The following is a 23,165-nucleotide window of genomic DNA, read 5'->3' on the forward strand; positions in this document are numbered from 1 at the left end:
TCAACGTCAAAGAGTACTCTATGTAAAATCAAACTGAGGCGCCACCCATGCATTTGACTTATTTGTTTTCAATACTTTTTAAGTTGCTGCTCAACACCAGGTATGCCTATTTCTATGTCCTCATATCCTCCATGTGGAAGTCAGTCTGATGTGTTCAACTGTTGATGCTATTAAAGAAAAGCAACTTACATTCATATCCTCCTGTCAGAAGACATACAGTTGCAAGTGTTTCACAAAGTCATCAGACATTATGTTGTAAAAATGTGTAGGTTTACCCAAGTGCAGAAGCATGTGGAATAAAGAAAGGCACCTCTCTTGGACAAAGATGGTCTGCGTGGTTCTGTAAGGGCTGAGGAGAAAACCTATGGGTGAGAAAGAAAAATGTTCAGTATCTATATTGAGCCAACATGAGGTCCCATACACGCAACAGTCCTACCATCAAGTCACCACAGCAATTTAATACATGCCACACTCACCACACTGGAAAAGACCTTTCGCTACCTCATCACATATTTGGCAACAACATAGGAGAGACAGACGGGATCAAAGATTCACAGAAAACTGGGGTCTGTGAGTAGCTGAACACTATTGAACTCATGTACAGAATAATTGCACAACTACCTTGCAAATTGCACAAGACAAATGACAATTCTTAACTAATGCTTGTGGAGTGTTTAATGAGTGATCTAATATGTATTAGGAAAATGCATTATAAATTAAGTAACCAATTTGTTAAGTTGAAAAAGTGATTGATGATTCTATCTGGAGTAAAAAGTCTTGGTTGTCATGACAAATGTGATACATTTCTTTGTTACTAGCAAAGAACGTGTTTTTACTAAAAATATAATCTGCCTGCAGTTTGATCAATACTGCTTGACATTACATTGTCCCCTCAATTAATAAAAAAAGATTACGTTCCTATCATACTCTTGGTTACTCAGAATCAAATGTTGCTCTGCCATCTTAATTACTCATCACTGCTTGTAGCAGTATTTGCTTCAACGTAGTTGAATAGTTTTACCCCCACAATTTCAATTTTTTCATATCTGAAAAAAATTCTACCAAAGTTACACTTGTAGAATATCTATAAAATAAAAACAGTAAATTCTGAAGAAGAAAATATTAGCAGCAACAGCAAAAACCACTGCCATCTCCTTCAGTTTTAGCACTATATACGAATTACATACTGCATGCACAATGTAAATAGACATTTAATTGCACAATCACTCAGTAATTACTTACTTTCAGTCGGTTGATCATAGCTTCTTCAGCATCCATTGACTGACTCTGCTGATGTATTAATCTTTTGGCTAACATCCTTGAATAAAATTTCTGGAAGACATCTTTATCATCAATGTACTTAAATATTGTTATGGACTGTGCTAGCCGATCATCTATTTCTGTGTCTGACATCCCTTTTGCTGACTTTCTCAATAGAGAGTCACAGTATTTTGCTAGCTGAAATACAAGAAAAGCAATATAACTATTGAAAGCTCTACCATATATTTCACTGCAATTTATCTGCAGTGAAATGCCGGCACATACACGAACACACAGCAGAATATGCCTATGTCCAGAAGCAGTAAGGATAATGGAACAAGCAAAATATTGAGGACTTCCATAAAAGCAGGTAGAAAACTGGAGATTAAATGCCCAGATTTGTCCACACTGTGAAATACAGACCACCATTCACCTTCAACAAGAAGATTAAGACTTAGATAACCAGGTTATTCTGAAATCCCGTGAGAGTGATGGGACAGGCACAAGGACTTAGCATAGCACTGAAGCTCTGGTAGATAAAATAAACTTTTATTGGTGATTCAGAGAGGGAGAAAAAATGATCCAGGGAGACATTAGAAGCAAACACAGCACTGCATATGCCAGAGAAGTAACAAAAATGTTTAGAGTCAGCAAATCTAAAAATAGGATCAACACAGAATGGCTGAAAGCAAATTGGGCTCTAATGAGAACCACATATAAAACAATGGTCAGTTTTAAATTATATTAATTATAATCATTTGACAAAGGAGGGAGGGGAAAGTAGATAAGAAGAATAGGGGAAAATCATCATTTGAATACTCAACTGGCCAATAAATTTGAATTAACTACAACCTTGGAAAAACGAGTGTATACAAACAAGAGTAATGAAATTAGAGACAGCTGATATGTTGGAGACACCTGTCATCACAATGAATGGAATAGATTGGTGTGCCATGTGACAGGGATGTCATCAGACACTGCACTGGTCACCAGTGTGAAGTTGTGTACCAGATAGGCACAATGCCTAATATCAGCGCATTTTATAATGGCCAGATTGTGTATCTCAAGGCACAACACACTCCACTTCTGAGGTTGCTGCTGTGAACAACACCAGAGTTAACTTCTGTGGGCAACATGTTGACAACTGCAGTCACCTTCTACTGCAATCCATCAATTCACTCACCAATTCAGTGCTTGAAAATAACAACTAGTGAAAAGCCATGACATCCAGAACTACTACCATGGATTACTGCAGCAACTATATTACACACTTATGTGAATGCTGATTCCGCATATTATCCCGACGCAGCTGAGATCAGTAGCTCCTTCCCTTCCCTTCTGTTTCCTTTCTCCACCTTTGATTTACATAATATCTCACATACATTCATCTGCTCACACTGTCATAGTGCACAGAGATTAGCATGGAAGCAGTAACAATGGCACTGGACACTGGCACTGGACACTATCAGCATGAAGAGAGATCACCTGAACTGAAGAGTCTCACTACATTTTGTTGCATCCCAAGGCACAATACAGATGCAACAAATGTCACCCAAGGGAATACTTCTTGTTTGCCAACAGGGCAGCATTCAGGCGGTAGTCGAGGCAATTTGTGCAGATTTTGTGGGTGATATTTACACGGGGTGAAATGGCACACCTAATACTCCTGTCATAGTCACACACACCAGTAAATGTCACTGCAACCTAATGTTGGATCATGTGCATTTGTTTGTTCTACTACAGCGCTCTGCAGGTAACCCGTACCTCCAACACGATGTTACACCACATGATTAGTCCCAGATTGACCTAGAATGGGTTGAGGAACAGGCTACAGACAAGAGGATGCTTTTGGCTGAGAGAATGTTGAAATCAACAACCTGGCTCACATTCATGGTAACCTGAATGAGTGAGTCCACGCCATGGCCCCAAAAGCATCCCCAAAACACCACAGAACCACATCTGGTCATCTTGCTGGACCATTAACGCACTTTTCAAGAGGCAAAATCATGACATGTACGACCACACTACAAGCCTCCACTCAGCTGCTATCAGCTGTCAGTGTTGTTTCACCTACAGCTTTATGTACCACTGTAAGGAACGGCCTCTTGTGAAGGAGCCAGCTGGAAATGCCCACTGCATGCAGGTCCCTCTGCAACATTCACTTGTAAATTGCTGAGAAGGTCCTGCATTTATTAGCAGCAGTAATTCCTGTTAAACTTGAGACTGTCACTACCAAAATGTGACACGTCTCTGGCTCTCGGCAGGATGTTTTTATCACTGCAGTTCTTGCACCATATTACAAGGATGTGGATAGTACACGATTCCTTGTACAAACATTGGATAGTCCGCATTGATGCACCAACAAATCTGGCAACTTCATTCACGGTATGGTAATGCGCATGTCCAAACGCAATAGCCTCTTTCCACCATTCTGTCACATCTCCGTGTCAACCAACATTACTGCACTGACTTCACACAACTGACCACCACATACACATGACTAACATGACATATATCAGCAGTGGGGTCATTCCATGTCAGTTCAACCAGGGCTACAGCTCATAGTCTCAGATTTGACTGAAATTCAGTACACTAATTTTACCATGTGTGGAACACTCGTGTACAAAGTATTAGTTTCCCCTGCCAATTAGTTCCAGAATTATGACTTGTGAAAGAAGGTGGCGTGACCCGGAAATTGCAACCCGCATCCGGCAATCTATCTTCAGACCCAACTTCAGGTCTTAATAACTTTGGAACTATTACACACAGTCCAGTGAAATTTTTACAACCCAGTAACATCCATTTAGAGAACACACTCCAAGAATCAAAACACCAACAACATATTTATGAGGGAAAATAAAAAATGTAATACGTTAAAAGGTACATATTGTAGGTGCCCTCTATGCCAAATATAATTCACTCAAAAAGGGTATAATTTTTTGTGGTAAGCTTAATGTGGCCTAAACACACACAGACCTCATCATGCCCCTATCAGTCATACAAACAGAGTTACATGCGCACGAAATTACAAAAATTTGAAAAATTACCTGAAAAAGCTGGATTTTCGAAGTGTGGTAGCACAAAAGGGACAAGTGGTATCCAAGCTAAATTTCACACACTGCATAAGTAGACCATAATGATGTATATCTCAAAATTTCATCATGTTATTGCAAGACATTTGTGTACAATGGAAGGTGACAGATGTATTTGGTGATGTGGCCATTGTTCCACAACACAATTTTGTAAAAACCTATCGTAAACTGTTCTGCCTCTTCTTATCATCTCCCACAAATGGTTAATCACTAAGCAACAACATATAGACAGATTAACACAACCTATCATTAATGTTTACTGCACCGTAACTGCTAAAAACCAGTCGATTGTGCTTCGAACAGAAGTTCTCCCACACTTTAGCTACTGTACTCTGTACATTGAGTGGCAAATCGTACTGTCTTCCAGACACTGTGGTAGGAACTGGAACTGTCATAAGAATATGTTCAAAAGGAATCCAACATCTGTGGTGCCATGAAGTTCAAAAATACATCACCTTCTGCTTCACAGCACTCTGCAACACATCCTAAGTACCATTTGTCATCACAAACAGCAATAACATAGCAACCTGGTTGTATGTTGCTGCTTTTGCTTCTGAACCCTGAGTCAGACACACTGTGAAGACACATGTTGTGCATGAACCTATAGTTATAACCAGACAGTCTGCTCATCTGCACATTGTCAGAGTCCGCTGGAGAGAAGTGATGATGGCTCCTTGTGCCTGCAACAGTTTTAAAGTGTTCTAGTCTGCTTTTTAGCAACTCTTCGACTGATTTCACCTCATCTTTCGAAACATAGAATGATTGTATGCCAGAGATATTTTTCTGTACCCAGGTAAATAATTGAAGAGGTGTTAGAATGTGACCTTCTGTAGGGTGCTACAGACTAGCTCATCACTTAATGGTAGCACCAATACCATCACATACATTTTTACCATGACTTGTTGCGAAAAAATTGCATTCTGCGTGAATCTGAAAATCATGGTAATGCATGCATAAATATTTGAGATTTTTACAGTTTTTGTACTGACTAGCTGCACCATCACTGAAGTATTTCGTAAAATGTATGTGAGGCAGCTTGTTTTTCACGTATGCCATGACAGTGCAAATGTGGGCATGAACTGCAATGGCATCATAAATTAAACAGTCACTAAAAACGCACAGCTTCACGACAGACACATCACCTGATTCACCTCTATAGTAAATCGTAAATGGCTGGAGAGTTGCTTGACTGTTGTCCCTATGATATCCTTGGATGGCATCTTGAACTATAAATGCATAATTTTCAGAAAACTCTAGTATTACTGTAATTTCATCTTATTTTAAATTATCCTTACAAAACTGGAGATAAGCCAATTGAGCTGTTGCTGTGAAACTGTGTGTGGTCAGTTTGTCTGTTTTTTGACAACACATTTCAACAAAATCTTCCACTGTACTTTGCTTTGTTTCAGCAAAGTACAGTGGAAGATTTTGTTGAAATGTGTTGTCAAAAAACAGACAAACTGACCACACACAGTTTCACAGCAACAGCTCAATTGGCTTATCTCCAGTTTTGTAAGGATAATTTAAAATAAGATGAAATTACAGTAATACTAGAGTTTTCTGAAAATTATGCATTTATAGTTCAAGATGCCATCCAAGGATATCATAGGGACAACAGTCAAGCAACTCTTCCGACTTGTGCGATCCATGTGTGTCCACTGTTTATAAGAAACAAGTTCATCGTCATCCATAAGGAGTTCACCATACAGTTTGTTATTCAGGTGTTCTGCAAGATTTGCCTTACCAGGACATTTTTCACACCTGTGTGTCATGCACTGGTAGGAAATGATGTCACACACTAGCAGCTTCATTGCACCTTTGTAATCCAGACCAGAATCCTTTATAGCAGCAAACATCAGCTTAGCATTTTGATGGGTCTCACATACACAAACATTGTGTGTGCCCCTTGCACTTGCAGGCACAACCCATTTTCGCCGATTTTGCATCTGTACACGTACGTTTCCCATTGTCACTGTTACAGTCTTTTTTTTCCAGGCATTATTCGGCTGTAGTCATTATTTTCATAAAACTCCGACACTAGCACCTTTATTTCTGAACTCAATTGCTCACCCTGAGTCTGCTGAAGTTGTGGAAGCACTCCTTGGGTTGCTTTTATTTTCCTAGCTTGATTTACCATGTATGTAGAAACATTGAATTCCTTTGCAGGGTAGTCAATAGACCAGCTGGAAGGTGCAAGGGTAAGAATACCTATTTTTTTCTGGCATGTTGATATGGCACATTTTTCTTTCAAATCATGCACAATTTTGTCCAAATCAGAGCATTTCTTGCATGATTTCTGCTCCTTTGAAGCAGATAGTTCTTCCTCTTCCACCATTAGTGTGTCAACTATTTTGTGTTTTAATTCCATTTGAGCTTCTTGTAGTTTTCTTCTACCACAGCTGGGCCTGTCTCTTTTCCCAACTTTGTGTGTCTTCATGGGAGACAAACCAAGAGCAGTCACTGAAGTATGTAACTGCTCATCCGCTGTGGTTGTAGGTGGCTGATAATTTACGTGACAGTTACAAAGAGTATCAGAATATTCTTCACTTTTTAGCAGTGTAACACACCTGGAACATAAATTTGACCTGGTTTCATGTCAAGTCCCATGCACTGATTCACTTTCAATATTGATTTTATATCAATTTCTCTGAGGCTACACTTCACTGTCTTCTTATAAACCTGAAATGGATCAAAACAACTTCTTTGTAAGAAAGAATACTTATCCAGAAACACTTTCATATGATAATAACAAACACTAAAGTTTCCTGGAACTGTACTTCTTCTGCCCACAGGGTGTATCCCGGATCTCCATAGCAACAAATCTTGGTCTGATTCATCCAGATCATACAGTACAAAGCGAATGCCACATTTTGTTCCACATGTTGTTTTATGACATTCAGATGCTTGTTCTTTACCAATACTGCAACTTGTTTGAACAAAAGCACCACTAGTACACTCTTCTGCCTCCATACTGACTTTCCACAACAGTAATGACCAGTCTGAACTAGAATCTTAAAAACATGAGTAACCTGTAATTGTTTCTTGTTTCTTTTGTTGTTCCTGCCTAACAATAACTCATTCTCTCCCTGAAAACTACCATTGTTTAACTTTGTTGCCTAATGGTTCCCAACAATTGCTGTAGCTTTATCTGAAACGAGCTGTCTGCATCATCACTATTACTTGCTAAATCATGTTAAAAGAAACGTAACCAAATACATCTCTGTCAACTTTTATTGTACACAAATCCCTTGCAATAACAAGTTGAAACTTTGCCACATATTATAATATGGTCTACTTATTCAGTGTTTGAAATTGGGCTTGGATATCACTTGTCCCTTTTGTGCTACCACACTTAGAAAATTCATGTTTTTCAGGTAATTTATCAAATTTTTGTATTTTTGTGGGCTTGTAACTCTGTTTGTGTGACTGATATGGGCATGATGAGTTCTGTGTGGGTCTGAAGATAGATTGCCAGATGTGGGTTGCAATTTCCGAGTTACGCCACCTTCTTTCACAAGCCATAATTCTGGAACTAATTGGCACGGGAACTTAAAATTTTGTACATGAGTGTTCCACACTTGGTAGCATTGGCAAACTAAATTTCATCCAAATCTGAAACTATCAGCTGGAACATCATCTCAAATTGGTTGAATTGACATGGAATGACCCAGTAGAGGTTCACACAATCACCTGGCACCAGTTATACACATCTACAAACACTCCAAAGGAAGCAGTGTGTTCTTAAGGGAGGTGAGTAATACTTTGCATAGTGAGTTTAGTTTTCTTTAAATATACACTGCACTTTCCTAGAACTAAGTCCTCCAATCATCATCTCTACTACTAATTTTATATGATTGTTTCATTTTATATAATATCTTATTATTAACCCTAAATAGTTTAATGATGTGACAAGCTCCAGAAGTTCATCATTATTCTTGTAATTTAATATTATCAAATTCTTTATCTTTGTTACAGACATTATATTGCATTTATTCACATTGAAAGAGAGTTTTCAGTTGTTACACTACTTAGAAAAACTGCCAAAGGTGCTCTGCATTGCTTACATTCATGTAGCAAAAATACCTTCCTGTAGACCATAGCATCAACACTGGACAATTTCAAAGTGATGTTAACCTTATCTGCTAAATAATTAATGTATCTGAGCCTAATCCATTTCCTTGGGGCTCACTCACTGTCACTTTTGTTTTTGTTAAAGATTCTCTGTCCAGCTTAACGTAATGAATTTTACTAGCTAAAAACTGTTCAAGACAATCACATATTTATGGAAACACTCCATAGCCTCATACTTCTGTTTTCAGTCGACAATATGGTACAGTATCACACCCCTTCCGGGAATCTACTAATACAGATTTTCTACATCTACATATATACTCCACGAGCCAGTGTGCAGTGGATGGTGGAGGGTACATTGTATCACTACCAGTCATTTCCCTTCCTGTTCCACTTGTAAACACACTGCATCTACTATTTGCAATATATCATGTGTGAATAAAATGAGCTGTTTTTAACACACATGGTTTTTCCTGAATCCATTCTGATTCTCTACGAGAAGCTTCTGTCCTTCACTTACATGATAATGTTCAAGCTTGGAATACATTCTGGGACACAGCAATATATAGACATGATCAATATTTGTCCATAACTGTGGATTATAACCTGTTCTGATTTTTGACACAGTAGTGATGTGGTATTTTCCATTCAGATGGGTCTGTTTGTTGCACGAGACAGTCTCATTAAAAATTAACTATATATAAATATTATTTTTTATTTATTTATCTAACCTGATCTGATTAGGGTCATCAGGTCCTCTCTTATACTGGACCAGGGTTTCACATATACAGTACCTTTTTAACATCACAGTTACCTAAGAAATAATAATTTTAATATGCAAATAGTATTAAAATTATCTAAATGTCTATCGTGACGATGTGAGTATATAACACTGACTATAAAATAATAACTTAAATACTGGCAGTACTTGTACTACTGATGATGATGATGATGATGCTGTTGTTGATGCTGCTGCCACTAACACTGATAGTAGCAGTAGTAGTAGTAGTAGTAGTAGCTCATTCAATCATTTGGGGGGGGGGGGGGGGTCATCAGTCTCATTGGATTTGGGAAGGATGGGGAAGGAAGCTGCCCATGCCCTTTCGAAGGAATAACCCCAGCATTTGCCTGAAGCGGTAGTAGTAGTAGTAGTAGTAGTAGTAGTAATGATGACAATAATGACAGTGGAAGATATAAAAAGAACTTATAGGTGTACACAAAATAAATGTTTTCCGGTAGTGCAAGTTCTGGGGAAAGGAAATTTAAGGCGAAACACCAGCTAAGAACACTGGGAAATGAGCAATATTTGGTTAGAATGGATGTACAAAGAGTGAGGACTGCATCCACAGGCATTCCACATTAATTCTGTCATCAGAATTGCCAATTACCATGTATAGTCCACACTTGACTTGGGCAACTTCACACAATCCCACCCTGCAGAGTAGGTTAAGAAATCAACAACCAGCTCATTGCAGAATTAACGAAGTCATTAAGCTCTACACTCCAAGTCCCTAGTTTCTCCTCAGAATGATGCTGAAAATAGACAGCTGTACTGAGACCACACAAGAGAGAGAAGACATCTTCACTCTTACCCAAAACTCCAAAAAGAATGGAGAATGGTCTTCGACAGAGGTTGTTAGTGTCAACGTGAGAGACAATCTGCAGCTGACCGCAATCTATGCTCTCAATTGGTCTTGAGAGCTCAGTACACAATCAGTGTTCCCTGCTGAGCACAGTGACAGTGGCAGAACCTGGCAAGCTATACAAAATATGTTTTATGCTCATGTATTATGACATTTCTGGAGACTGAAAATCTCCTCTGTAAAAATCAACATGGGTTCCACGAACAATGTTTGTGTGAAACCTGACTCACTTCATTTTTCCATAAGATCCAGAAAGCAATCAGTGCTAGCAACCAAGTTGATTCCATAGTCTTTGACTTACAGATGATGTTTAATACAGTCCAACATTGTTGCCCAATGAACAAAATACAAGGGTACGTAACATCAGCCCACTTTTTGCCTGCATAAGACAATTCCCAGCAAATAGAACACAGCAGGTCATTCTTAGTGAAAGGAAATTATTTTTCACATATATGGCATATTAGATAACATTTGAAGTTCAGAAATGTAGGAACAGCTGCAGAGGACTGACACTTTGTGCAGAGATTGGCAGTTGACCTTCAACATAAGCAAATTTAACATATTACACATAAATTATTTTATGATTACATGATTGCGGTACAATCACTAGAAGCAGTCACATCTGAGAGTGTGTGTACGGAATGATTTAAAGTGGAACAAAAACTAATTGCAGGTAATGCAAGTATCAGAGTGAGAATCATTGGAAGAATCCTCAGGAAGTGTTGGCCACTCACGAAGGAGGCACCTTACAAAATCCTCATTTGACCAATAATTTAATACTGTTCATCAGTCTGGGACCTATACCAGGTAGAGAAGAAAATGGAAGACCCAAAGAAGAGCAGCACATTTCATCACAAGTTCATTAATAAGTGTGGGATCACCACAGAGACGTCCATCAAACTCCAGTGGTAGATGCTATCAGAGAGATGTTGCGCATCATGGGGTGGTTTACTGTTAAAATTCCAAGAGTGTACCTTCCTAGAATAGTCAACAAATATATCACATCCTCCAGTGTTTATTGCACAAACAGACCATTAAGGTACGATTAGAGATATTCGAGCTCACGTGGAGGCTTACCAATAATCAATTTTTTCACAGACCATTTGCACCTGGGACAGGACAGGGGGAAAGAGACAGCAGTACGTAACGTACCCTCTACCACACATCATATGATGCCTTGCAGGTATAGGTATATATGTAGCTGTAGCACAACAAAATAATAGCTAAACATAAAAATGTTATAAATATTGAATTAAATTCACTGAAATGAAGTAAGTTAAATGAAATAAGGCAATTGGAGCTAAAGCATTGAAGATGCAATGACACGAAACGATATTATTTATAACCATTCAGAAATGCTGAACCTAGAATGTAATCAGTATGCTGTGATAAATGAAAATTTGTACCAGACCAGACATCCAGCTTTTAGCAAGCAGTCACCTTAATAACTACGCTACCTGAGCATGCCTACAGGCTGATATAAATTCTCACTGCAATTAATGTTTCCTCCCAATACTTCCAAACACATTGAACAAGAGGTTTTCAAATTGTCATTGCAACTAATGTTTCTTTCTGTCACTTCCAAACACAAGAACAAGAGGTTTTCCCGTGGAGTAGATGGGAACAACACCACAGGGAGAAACATATATTTTTTAAATATCAATAATATACTTTCCATTATTAAATTCTTACATGTTAAAAGCATTCAAAATCCTGTCACTCCTAATTCTGAAGAATTAGCATTATAATGATTGAACTGTTTACTCATATTCACAATGCGAGGCAGGCCCCTGTGTTAAAACCTGAGTTCAACAAGCTTCAATGTGTCAAATAGGTTCATTCAAAATTTGTGTAAAATAATTCAGGTATATAAGCTTCTGTTTTTGGAACAGTCAAGAACAAAGATCATTGATGTGTCGTGCCTATACCCAAATAGTTTCTGGGAAATCAAAGAACTAGTGATTTGATTAAATATTTATATAACTGGAGGGTTGTGCCATCATTAATCAAGTTGTTGGCAGAATGATCAATGTATGTGGTTACCAACTTCAATTATATGGATCTGATTCTTAATGCAGACTTATTTTGTTTTCCTCATATTTATTCTTGCAAGCAAACATCAGAAACAACGTCTCCTCAAGCAGTTACTAAACACAACAAAATGGAAAATCTCATGAACTAATACCTCTTGACATTAAAATAAAGGTATTTCCTCTAGCAAAACACTATTTGAAATGGAATGACACAAAGAGGACCATTAACATGGGGAAAAGATGACAAAAAGGACATATAAACTTAGATAAGAATGAGAACATTAATAAATGAATATTCAATTACTTTGTTGAAGGAAGGCTGCACTGAGAGAATGTGACCACAATCACATTGCAACAGAGGGCTCCAAGTTTATTACTCTAGTACACACTGGACAGTGATTTCAATTTCATTGCTTCCTTGTCTTCAGTGAAATATTCAAACAAACACATTGAATACGGTGATGTCACATCACACACATCTTGTTCATCAACACAATGACAGCTGTTGACAGCAATGAAGCTCTTCCAATAGCTGATGACACCTCTTATGAATACATCTGATCAAAAAAATAGTTTGTGAATACTGAGTAAATATCCAACTTTCTCAGTGCAACAGAGGGGGAGGGGGAAAGCCTTGTTATAAAGTGAATTTTATCGATCTAGTGGAATCCCTATTGCATTAATAGTATCAATAGTCAGGCACTCTAACATGATGCAATATTCGACAACACTTTAAAGGTTATTGCTGCCAAACATTTTTCTGTGACACTCTTAGCCTTCAACATTAGTCAAGTTCAGTGTTGAAAATTATTCTGCTTAAGAGCATGCCTTCATCCCATTTGCAAATGCTGTGTTATGCACAATAAATGCTGGAAGTAACTAGAGAGAAAAGTGATAAAGTTGAGTGTTCCTTATCTAGTATATCGAGGAAAAGCTTTTTAAGATGGGTTCCAAACCCCAGAGCAACTTGGCATTTTCCACATAGACAGTGGCAGATGCGAATGAAGTGATAAGCAATAAAAAAATCTTAAGATCAAGCAATGACTGTACCTAGTACATTGATGCTTGTCGAGTTCAGAGGGACACAGGGTCTGCCCTCTTTTCGTGGGTGTTTCAAGCAGTATGTTGTGTAACATTTGTCAGTAACTTTTATCAAGCAAAAGAGTTTACTAAATCAGTTTTACAAACCAGAACCACAATACTCACCAATTCAGGGGAACGGCACATTATTTTTGGATTAGATTTATAATTAATAACATATGAGCACGCCTTATCTAGTGCACCCATGAAACTTTGGTCTCCAGCAAAAACATCGGTAATAAGCTCTTTGTACTTTTTATGAACAGCCAACATATTTTCCACAAACTGCGTGTGTATCTGTTGGAGAGATTGATCATAAAATTGACAAAGATAATTTTATGTACCTAAAATTCAAAGATTGTATCTTATAAACTGCTCAAAAAGGGTTTTGCACCACAAATGTACCTGAAAATGTGTAGACTTGGAATGAAGGAGAGCAGGAAATAAAAGAATAAGTCTTTTGAAACAAAACAAAAAGACTATTAAATAAAAGATAACAAAAATAAAAGCACAGTCCTTCTGAAAGAACACACATTTCCCCCCCCTCTAAAATTACAATCTACTGCTAGGTAACATTCAGTACCATCCTGCTCTATACTGGGCACTGTTAACATGCTTGAGTCCTCCTTTACAAACATTCCACCCATGGTGATCAAAATGTTTCTGCTCAAGCCTGTCTCGCCCTCCAATGGTGGGCCTCCACAGGTTATCCAGCACGTTGAGGATGATTCCTCTGATGATGCAGTGCAGTTTCCAACTGGTCACAAGTGTGCTCGAACAGTTTCACATCAGTAGATATTGCAGGCCACTTTATTTGTTTGATTTCTGCCTCCTGGAGGAAGATGTTCAAGAGATGTTAGTGATGTACCACTGCGTTAGAAGCATTCAACATTCGTACACGATACCAATCCTAAACATGACTGACCCACCTCCCTGCTGAACTTATGGAACAACATCTGGAGGTTTCATACTGTTGTTCACATTAGACACCTGGAGACCAAAGTGACTGTGCGGAGACTGATGCATACACTCTAAGCTGACAGAGCTCTCCCAGATGCCTCTACTGAATTGCAATGAGAATGGAGGTTTACTTTTATCTCCATTACACAGATGGCTGTACACAGTGATTTGCTGTAGTCGAGTTGCCAATCACAAAAATATAAACTATGCAAATTGTGAGGGTGATATAAACATTTTTTGAGCAGTTTATGCATATACTACACACAACACTTTTATATGAATGCAGAATGTTTTATTGAGTTAAGAACTACTACTTTTCCAAAAATTCTCCTTAGATATTATTTATTATACAAACAGAAAAAATAAATAACACGTAAATTAATATGACAGTGAAAAGACCTGGAAGGGAAAGATCAGTAACTCTAAGATGTATTACCACTCTCCTTTAAGATAAAATGCTAGGTGGCTTATACCCAAATCAAGAGCAGAAACATCTCTTTACAGATACGAACTTGTATTCTTCTGATTATATACAGAACATAATCAAAATTTCTCAACATGGAATCTGCATCTAACTATTATAATGCCTCACTTAAGTAATGTTGTATTCAATTACCAAAATTGTCATCAACTCAAAATGAAAATTATGGGCAAAATGATTTTCTAATAGCATGCCCATTATCAATATTCAGTTACACAGACTACCATATTAAATGACAAAAAACTTATCACTCATGTTTTATTCCACTCATATCACTGGTATATCCTCTCCCAGGAGAGGCAGGGACACTTGAAAGCAATCATGTCGTATACCAGCTACACTTCAACTTTTACATTGTCTTTTATGTGGAACCCTACCTGCCCCATCAATTTTATTAGTAGTTCTATCAATCTACAAATTTCCACCATAATTATTCTCTCAGTGGTCTACATTCCTCTATATCCTATCCTGCCTTCCGGTGACCAAATATCTGCTATACTTTTGTGCAGCATTATACAACCACTGCTTGCACCACGGTCAACTGTTTACCTATCACTTTCCCTTGCTGTCCCTCTTGTCTTCTAGTCCTTTTTTCTCCTCTGCCCTCCCCATGTCTCCTTCCTGTTCACTTCATGCATTCCACTGAACACAATCCATGTTGTTCTTATCTGTTCCACAGACCACAACCTCTAACAGAGAGAGGCTTTAGTGCAACAAGTACAATCAATATGGCTGTGTGCAGAAGGGGGGGGGGGGGGGGGGGATGTTCTAAAGTCAAAAGAATACAAGGTACAAGGTAAGAGTTGCCACGTACCAGCTCTTATTTCTGCACGCACCTACCTCTGAATTCCTCGATTGTATGGTGAAAGCCCTTCCTTGTTCATTCCACTGGTTGTACACCACCCTCGATTTTTCAATGTCTTACGAAAGGATAATACATATAACCACTAGAGTCTCCTTGTGTGGTGATCTCATAATGACAACCTGACAAATGATGCTTGTGCATGTACAACCATCATTACACAGCAATTGCCAATCAGTTTATTAATCATTACAGAGTAAAAGGGACCCAAATTCCTTCAATTTGATAAGTTGTGTGTGGCAACTACTAACAGCTGCCTAACTGGTGTTATAAGTGCAATTTGTGACTGTGACTAATTACTGCACAAAGGAAATAAAAGACCATGAATATAATATTCCCTTTACAAAGTGATATTATTTCATCCAAAGGATTTATAATATCAACACAGTTTATTTTTCCTAGTGAAAAGTAACTCTGCAAGCACAACTCTGAAGAAATGTATAATGGTATGTAAATATAAATGGTATCAAACAAGGAGAATGAAACACATTAGGAGAGTATCCACATCTCTCGCGAATAGATTCTGCAATTACGCATTAAATAATCCATTAGAGGATATCAGTACAAACTTTTTTCAGCAATACCAACAACTTAGATCTAACATTAAAGATGAATATTTACTAGCATCACTCCTAGAGGATATATGCACTTACATTTTCATTCTTCTTTTTAATAAATGGGATGCAACTGGAGTTCACATATATCCACTTGAGCACTATTTTTCACGATTAATAACATGTATACAGATTACTGCAATGTAAGATACATCATACCACCACAGACTAATGTCAATACTAGAGCATCAACATGGTAAAGGTAAGATTTTATGAATTTTTTGACTCTGTTTTCAAATATGCCTGGGAGGGGTGGGGAGTTCAAATCAGTATATGCTTGGGATCATACAGGTGTAATTATAACTTTAGCCACCATTGCCTCTACTGAAATTTTACTGTAAAGCAGCAAGAAGATCAAGATTTTAATCATTTAAACTGCCAAGAGGGACACATCTTTTCTTTTTTTTTTTTTTTTTTTTTCAAACATCTATAACAGTTAAATAATAATATCTGCAATGAGAATATGTTCACCACAGCTCTCTCTCTCTCTCTCTCTCTCTCTCTCTCAGGAATTTAACATCATACATGAATACACTCAAATTAAATAAGGACAATTTTCATGTCAATAGCTATGACAAGCAACTCTGATTATAATGGTGTAAGCTGAAAGTAACACAGTGTTGGAAATAATTATCAAAGTAAACCAGAAAATTGTGAATCAACTGAGCGCTAAAATTTTTGAAGAATGTCATAGTCACCAGGATAGAAACAGTAGTGTATCTTGGTGATCACGATGTTCTTAACAGATTTACACAATGTGGGAGCACCATCTACATAAAAAATTTCTGGACAAAAGCTTTTATTAGACATGGAATATATCGAGTATCCGTTAAGGAAGCATGGAAAATTAAAAAATAGAAGAACAAAGTTAAGAAATGTGAGCAGTCAACTATCATTTATTGCACAGCAACTCTCTTCAGCATTTAAAAACATAGCTTTGATGACAAAACTTCTCCCACATCAAAGTTTAACTTTTAAGAAGTAACATTTGCTCATTCACTGTAAAACAAACTTTGTCACAGCATGTTTAGTCAGTGCAAAAGAGGGTCACATTAATCACTGAAAATCTAACTAGTTTTAAGCTGAAAGTTTAATAAATTTGCAATTATGGTTGAACTCACATTGTCTCCACGCAATCCAGTAATCGCCTCAAGTCCCTGTTGCTTAATATGTTCAAGTACTTCCTTTATTAGCACAGCAACTCCACCCTGCACAGAACGCAACAGGGGATACATAAGGCTTAAGTCCCTTCTACGTTCTTGCTGCACCATTGCCTTACATTCACTGTGCAGAAACGGCAGGTGTTCTTCCACCATATGATGTTCACACTTGGCTCTTACCTTTGGGAATGAACTGGAAACACATTAAATAGCTGCGTCACCAAAATAATTGTCTTGCTCATCACAGAATTAAATTTCATAGTGTCTTACACAATCTACAATTGTGACAATTAAATGAAGATATTTCATAGACACAATTTCTTTTTCAGATGCCTGTAAAAATGTGGACATATTTGGGCTGGCTGGAAGCTTGCCACCCATAATTTTACAGGCACACTTTCTTATTGTTTCCCTTCATTCCTTTATGTTGTCTTACTGTTACCATGTGCATGCACTTCTCAGTAGAGGCTGTAGTTCAAGTACTGATCACAGCATGGTGTGGGCATGCTGAAGTGTATATATTTCTTCCTTGTTGTGGGACTTTGCAGTGGCCTGTTTTTTGCCATTTGAGCTTACTTGTGTCAACATATCAAGGTACAACTTGATCAATAACAAAATCGCTATTGAGCTATCTCATGATTTTGAAGATAACAACACTGATTTTTCAAAAGATGGTGTTGCAGATGACTTTGAAGATGATATAGACTCTGTTCCAAAAAAAAAAAAAAAAAAAAAAAAAAAAAAAAAAAAAAAAAAAAAAAGAGTGTGTGTTCAAATAAAGAATGTTCAGAACTAAATGCTCAGCATTATTATTCCGATTTCAGTTGAAAGTGCTTTTAGTATATAAATTCCAAAGTGGTTTTGTTTCCAGGTCCAATCACTGGTTGTTTTTCTACTGGACATTACACTTGAAGAGTACAGAAGACTAAGGGTGTTGGCAGACTCTGAGGAAAACAGAATAATCACTGATCATGTGTTAGATACTGTAGTGTTTTCATGACAATCTGAGCAGTGTAATATTAGTATAGATGACAAAAGTGCACCTCCAGGTTTTTTTTCAAATTTCCTTCCAAATTCGATGATGAAAAACATGAAGCGACAAAGTAACCTGTATGCCCAACAGAGAGTAAGTAAGTTAGGAAGCATGAAATCCCTTTCACCCACCTACACACTAAGAGGAAGGGAGCTGTCCTCACACTGAAACAAGCAGCATAATCTTAGAAGAGCTAGAAGCTGACTGGAGAAACATGGCACAAAGATACAAGTGTAGTGAGTGCGAAGTCAGACTGTGTAAATGACAGTGCTTCAAAATGCATCACACAAACAGGAAACTTGTTCCACAAAAGCCCCTCAAACAGGATTACTGTACCTAAGATAAGCTGTAGACATCTTTATTAAACATTTTTGTTTAAAAGAATCATGGTGCTTAGTGAAAAATTTTGTATAAGTGTGTACTCTTTGGTATTTTGTTTCCTTTTTTTTTTTTTTCGAGGTCTATGTTACCAAAAATCAGTTCATAAAAGATACATAGCAATTCAAGAGCAAAGTATTACCAGCCACTTTAAATTAGGAAGCCTAAACTTTTCATTAATGAAAATGTTATTACTTAACTATAAATTTTCTGAGAGTTACTACAGCTGAAAACAGTCGCGTTTTTTCACCACAGGTTGCCCTACTCAGCTCAGGTACCAAAGTGTTAACAAAGTATATTACATTCAGTTAAATGAATTTTAAGTTGAATATAATTTCAGTCATAAATGCCTTTGTGATTTCTCTTGCACATAAGCCTCTCTATCAATGCACACAACCTTACAAATTCAATACCTGCTCTGATACAGTCACAACACATATTCAGAAAAGGTACTGTTTGCAGTCTAACTTATGTTCTGAACCAATTCTGTTAAGTTATCTATTACCAAATTTCTAATACTTACAGACCATCATATGCAGTATAGAATAGGACTGGCACGACATGCAAAACTTCACAGGTGCATCACATGTTGCACCCATGCGATCTGAAACTTAGCCTGTCTCAGCTTTGCTTGGACCTTCTTGGAACTACTCAGTACAGGGTGACATTTCATTTAGCAGTGTGATGCAACACTGTTTCTCTGGCATTTGGTATTGCTCAGCCCAACTTTCTTCAGTTCAGCAGAATTGTGGTGTCAGCACTTTTTGTCCTTCACTATTTATTCATGGTGTAAAAGAAGTTTATACATCCAGTGATTCTTTGCACAAAATGAGGTAGTCTAGCTATATATCATCCCAACCTTTAAAAATTAATGCGAATCACAGAAGGGATCTATCATCCCAACCTTTAAAAATGAATGGTAATCACAGAAAGGATCTAACAATCTATCATCCCAGCCCTTAAAAATTAACGCGAATCACAGAAGGGAAGGATGAGAATTCTTAATATCTATTAAGCAGCTACTCCCATTGATTGGTGCCACAAATGTACTGCAAATCATCATTTCAATGCTATGCAAAAAGAAATTGAAATATTTAGTTGGTAATGAAAGAGCAAAAAGTTACAATAATCAAAAGGTGACTTGTATTGGATTCACTGTTCAAGTAGTTTTGCTAAATTAGCAGGCATGGACCACGTGATAAAACTGATGGTACAAACAACAACTTTTCTGAAGTCACAAGCATTATTTCATCGACAGTTGCAACAGTTTTTGATGGAACTGAACAAAGAGTATGGAGACATTATACGTGACTGCAAAGAAGGTTGGTTAAGGCAAGGGGTACGCCTGGAATGATTTTTCAGTTTAAGACTTGCTACTGTTGAGTTTTTGGTGGAAAAAGGACAGCAGGAATGAAAATTAGAATACCCAGAATGGATTGTAGACCTCTCAATTTAAGAGGACTTGACTGCACACTAACAGTAAGTCACTGCAAGGTTAGAAACAACTTATTTCTGATTTGATGGAGATGTATTTAAAAAGTCAATCACACTGTGGAAGAGAGAACGTCTGACAAAAAAATGTATATTTCCCTGAGCTCACTGGTGTTAAACAAAGCTTCAATTTTGAAGAATACATTGTGATGTAGATTGAATTACAGGAATAGTTTTCTAAGCATTTTGGGGACACTGTCACTTTTACATCTGTTTTTGAGACTGTTTGCCATTTCAATTGAAAGCGCCCCTATATATGTGCAGATGGAACAGATTGGCCTGCAATGCAATGCCATTCCCATTTAAAAGACAAATTATATTATGAAAAAATTGTCCAGAGTTCTACATTGTTTTCCTCAGGAAGAGTTTTTCTATCTCCATAATAAGGCTGCAATGTGATACAATGTTTCAGGCAACACATGGGTGAGAAATGTCTTTTATTATGAAACTAATAAAGTCACGATTATGTGCCAACACTAGTGAAAATAATATGTGAAGCTTCTGGGTCTGTTCATATGCAGACATTTTTTACTAGATATGACTTTTATTATAACTCCAGCATACCAAAAATAATTAAATAATGATGGATTGTTTTTGTTTCTGGTCTACGTTGTTATGAAATATGAAAAAAAAGCAGCATGTAAGACTTTCAGCGTTCCTCATAGGATCACATTGCTATCCAAACGCAGCACATTTGCTGTTCCCCCTTTTCCTGCTCCGACAGCATGACACAATAGTGGGTATAGTGTGCACATGAATGAGGGCACTGCATGTGTGCAGAATTCTTGGCCATCCTCGTTATAGAATATTCTTTAAAATTCTATATATGAGTCAAGAGTCGCATTGAGTACAGGCTCCTGACTTAAAGAGTGAGACAGACTATGCAAAACATTAACCTAACTATACTTCATTCAGTGAAAGAACCACCCTGACAGCTAGCAGCATTGGTGCCAGTTTACTGCAACATGTAAAAGGATGCTGGTAGCACCAGCTACATACTCTGAAAACAATGTTCATCTACAGAGCTCAAATAACATTGAGGAGTAGCAAATTAAGTTGCACAACTAGTAATGGTAGATGTGTGAAGCAGCCGTGTGAATACCACTTTAACTATTAGAGCTCTTCTTTTGCTGCACAGGTGTTGCACATTCTTTTAAACTCTCTTAAGATATTGCCTACAGACTATCTCAATAACCTTGTCATTTGTACTCTCCAAATTCTTTGCCTTCAGCTCTCATCTATATTCTGGCCAACAAAAAACAGTCAGTAGCAAAACAAAGTGGTGCACTAACCCGTAGGTTGGTAAAATTTCAATAACACTTGCAAAAAAGTTAAAAATGAATAAAACGCTTATTGCTATTATAAAGACATTAACAAATCTTTGACACAAAGTGATGTGTATATGATCATCGTAAGTACTGTGGAAAATTATGAGTAGGTCAGTAAGGAAGAGCTGTGGCAATTACATCATTTCCACATGAGAAATGATGGAGCACTATCTAACAGAAAATCATTCCTATTTTGTTCGACGTGATACTTCTAATACATTGAGAAAAAGATGGATAAGTGAAAAAATGAAAATACTAGAAATCTGTAAGGGTGTGATACAGGATGGTAGCTATTTTTTAAAATGAACAAAAAAAGTTTCATTTTTATCCTGTATTAAGTTTAAACAATGGATGTAGTAAAAACATTGATAATTATAACAGCAAAATCTGTTTTCTCCTTCAAATATAACAATTTCTTCTGATTGAAATCTGTATTTAAAATCAACCTCACAATTTTATGTTACCTCATGATGACCTAAGAAGTAGAAAACTGGTTAGAGTAAGTGAACTGCAGACACCATTTTCCACTAGACAATGCCTCAACAATAACTTAAGACTACATCACATAGATATAAATTAGATTTCAAGCAGGTACAGGAGTCTACATATTATCACTTAGGAGCCCCACCAATGTCTCGTACAAGTCCTAGCTTAGTTTCCTTCAGTAACCTAATGATGCCAGGAAAAGACAAGTTCAGACACCATGTGTCTGGAATACACAGAGTGATTTCCCCCCCCCCCCCCCCTACCCCCACCCCCCACCGTGTACAAACTCTAGGGACTGATCGCTGAGAGGATGCGGAACAAAAAGGTTTTATGAACTTATGTTCAGAAAAGCATGTTTTCATGCTAGAGAGCATTTATTTGATCATACTTTGTTACAAAGACTGTGGTCTAATACGGTACCATGCAGCCACAATTGCAGTATGCACGCTTTCCTCCTAGAGGGTGGTACTGTTCCTCATACATCATGCCCTAGCACCCTCTCCTGCCATAATAATTGGTAATGTTGTGTCCAATTCACTTCTCTTGGGGACTCACCTTGTAGTGGATGTGATACAGCATTGTACACAATGGTTCTGTATTCGAAATGAGAGCTTGCCGACATGGTGTTTACTTACTGAAAGGTAAATGGCAACAGGCAGTAAGGTTGTATCAGGAGACCTACCCCCACAGACAAACACCACAGCATTCAGTGTTTGCAACAGTGTTTCATCATTTGTCTGAGACAGGGTCATTTCAGGAAGCAGGAAACCATGAAGGACATACCCAAAATGTTCGGAAACTTGACTTGGAGGAAAATGTGATAAACGCTGTAGAAGGCCACTGCTGTGTTAGTACCAGGCAGTTGGCCCACCAGTACAGGATAAGCCAGACTACTGTATGGAACATTCTCCATGAGAATTGTTACTACCCTTATCACTTACAGCGTGCGCAGGGCTTACCAGCGACAGACTTCTCACATCAGGGGCAGTTCTGTCACTGGTTTCTTCAACAGGCAACCACGATTCCAGGATTTGTGTCATCCGACCTATTTACACATGAGGCCAGCTTTACGCAGAGTGGTATCTTCAACTTTCATGAAAGTCATCTGTTGGATAGTATGCAGAACCCCCATGGAAACTGAATGTCTCTTCACATGTTTGTGAAGATTTTAAAGGTACTATTAACACACAAGA

At 37.6% G+C, this 23,165-nt stretch overlaps 1 protein-coding gene across 2 annotated transcripts in view; it reads right to left on the minus strand.

The window, feature by feature from the left end:
• Positions 1–23,165, minus strand: part of LOC126470216 (cullin-2) — a 202,533-nt gene that overhangs the window by 123,407 nt on the left and 55,961 nt on the right. For both annotated transcript variants that reach the window (XM_050097896.1, XM_050097897.1), the window contains exons 7-9: positions 17,218–17,449; positions 13,306–13,476; positions 1,243–1,458 (exon numbers count right to left, since the gene is read on the minus strand). In XM_050097896.1, coding sequence (XP_049953853.1) covers positions 1,243–1,458; positions 13,306–13,476; positions 17,218–17,449 — 619 coding nt within the window. The remainder of the gene's footprint in view (positions 1–1,242; positions 1,459–13,305; positions 13,477–17,217; positions 17,450–23,165) is intronic.

Source organism: Schistocerca serialis, chromosome 3 (genome assembly GCF_023864345.2).
Source record: "Schistocerca serialis cubense isolate TAMUIC-IGC-003099 chromosome 3, iqSchSeri2.2, whole genome shotgun sequence".
Lineage (NCBI taxonomy): Eukaryota > Metazoa > Arthropoda > Insecta > Orthoptera > Acrididae > Schistocerca > Schistocerca serialis.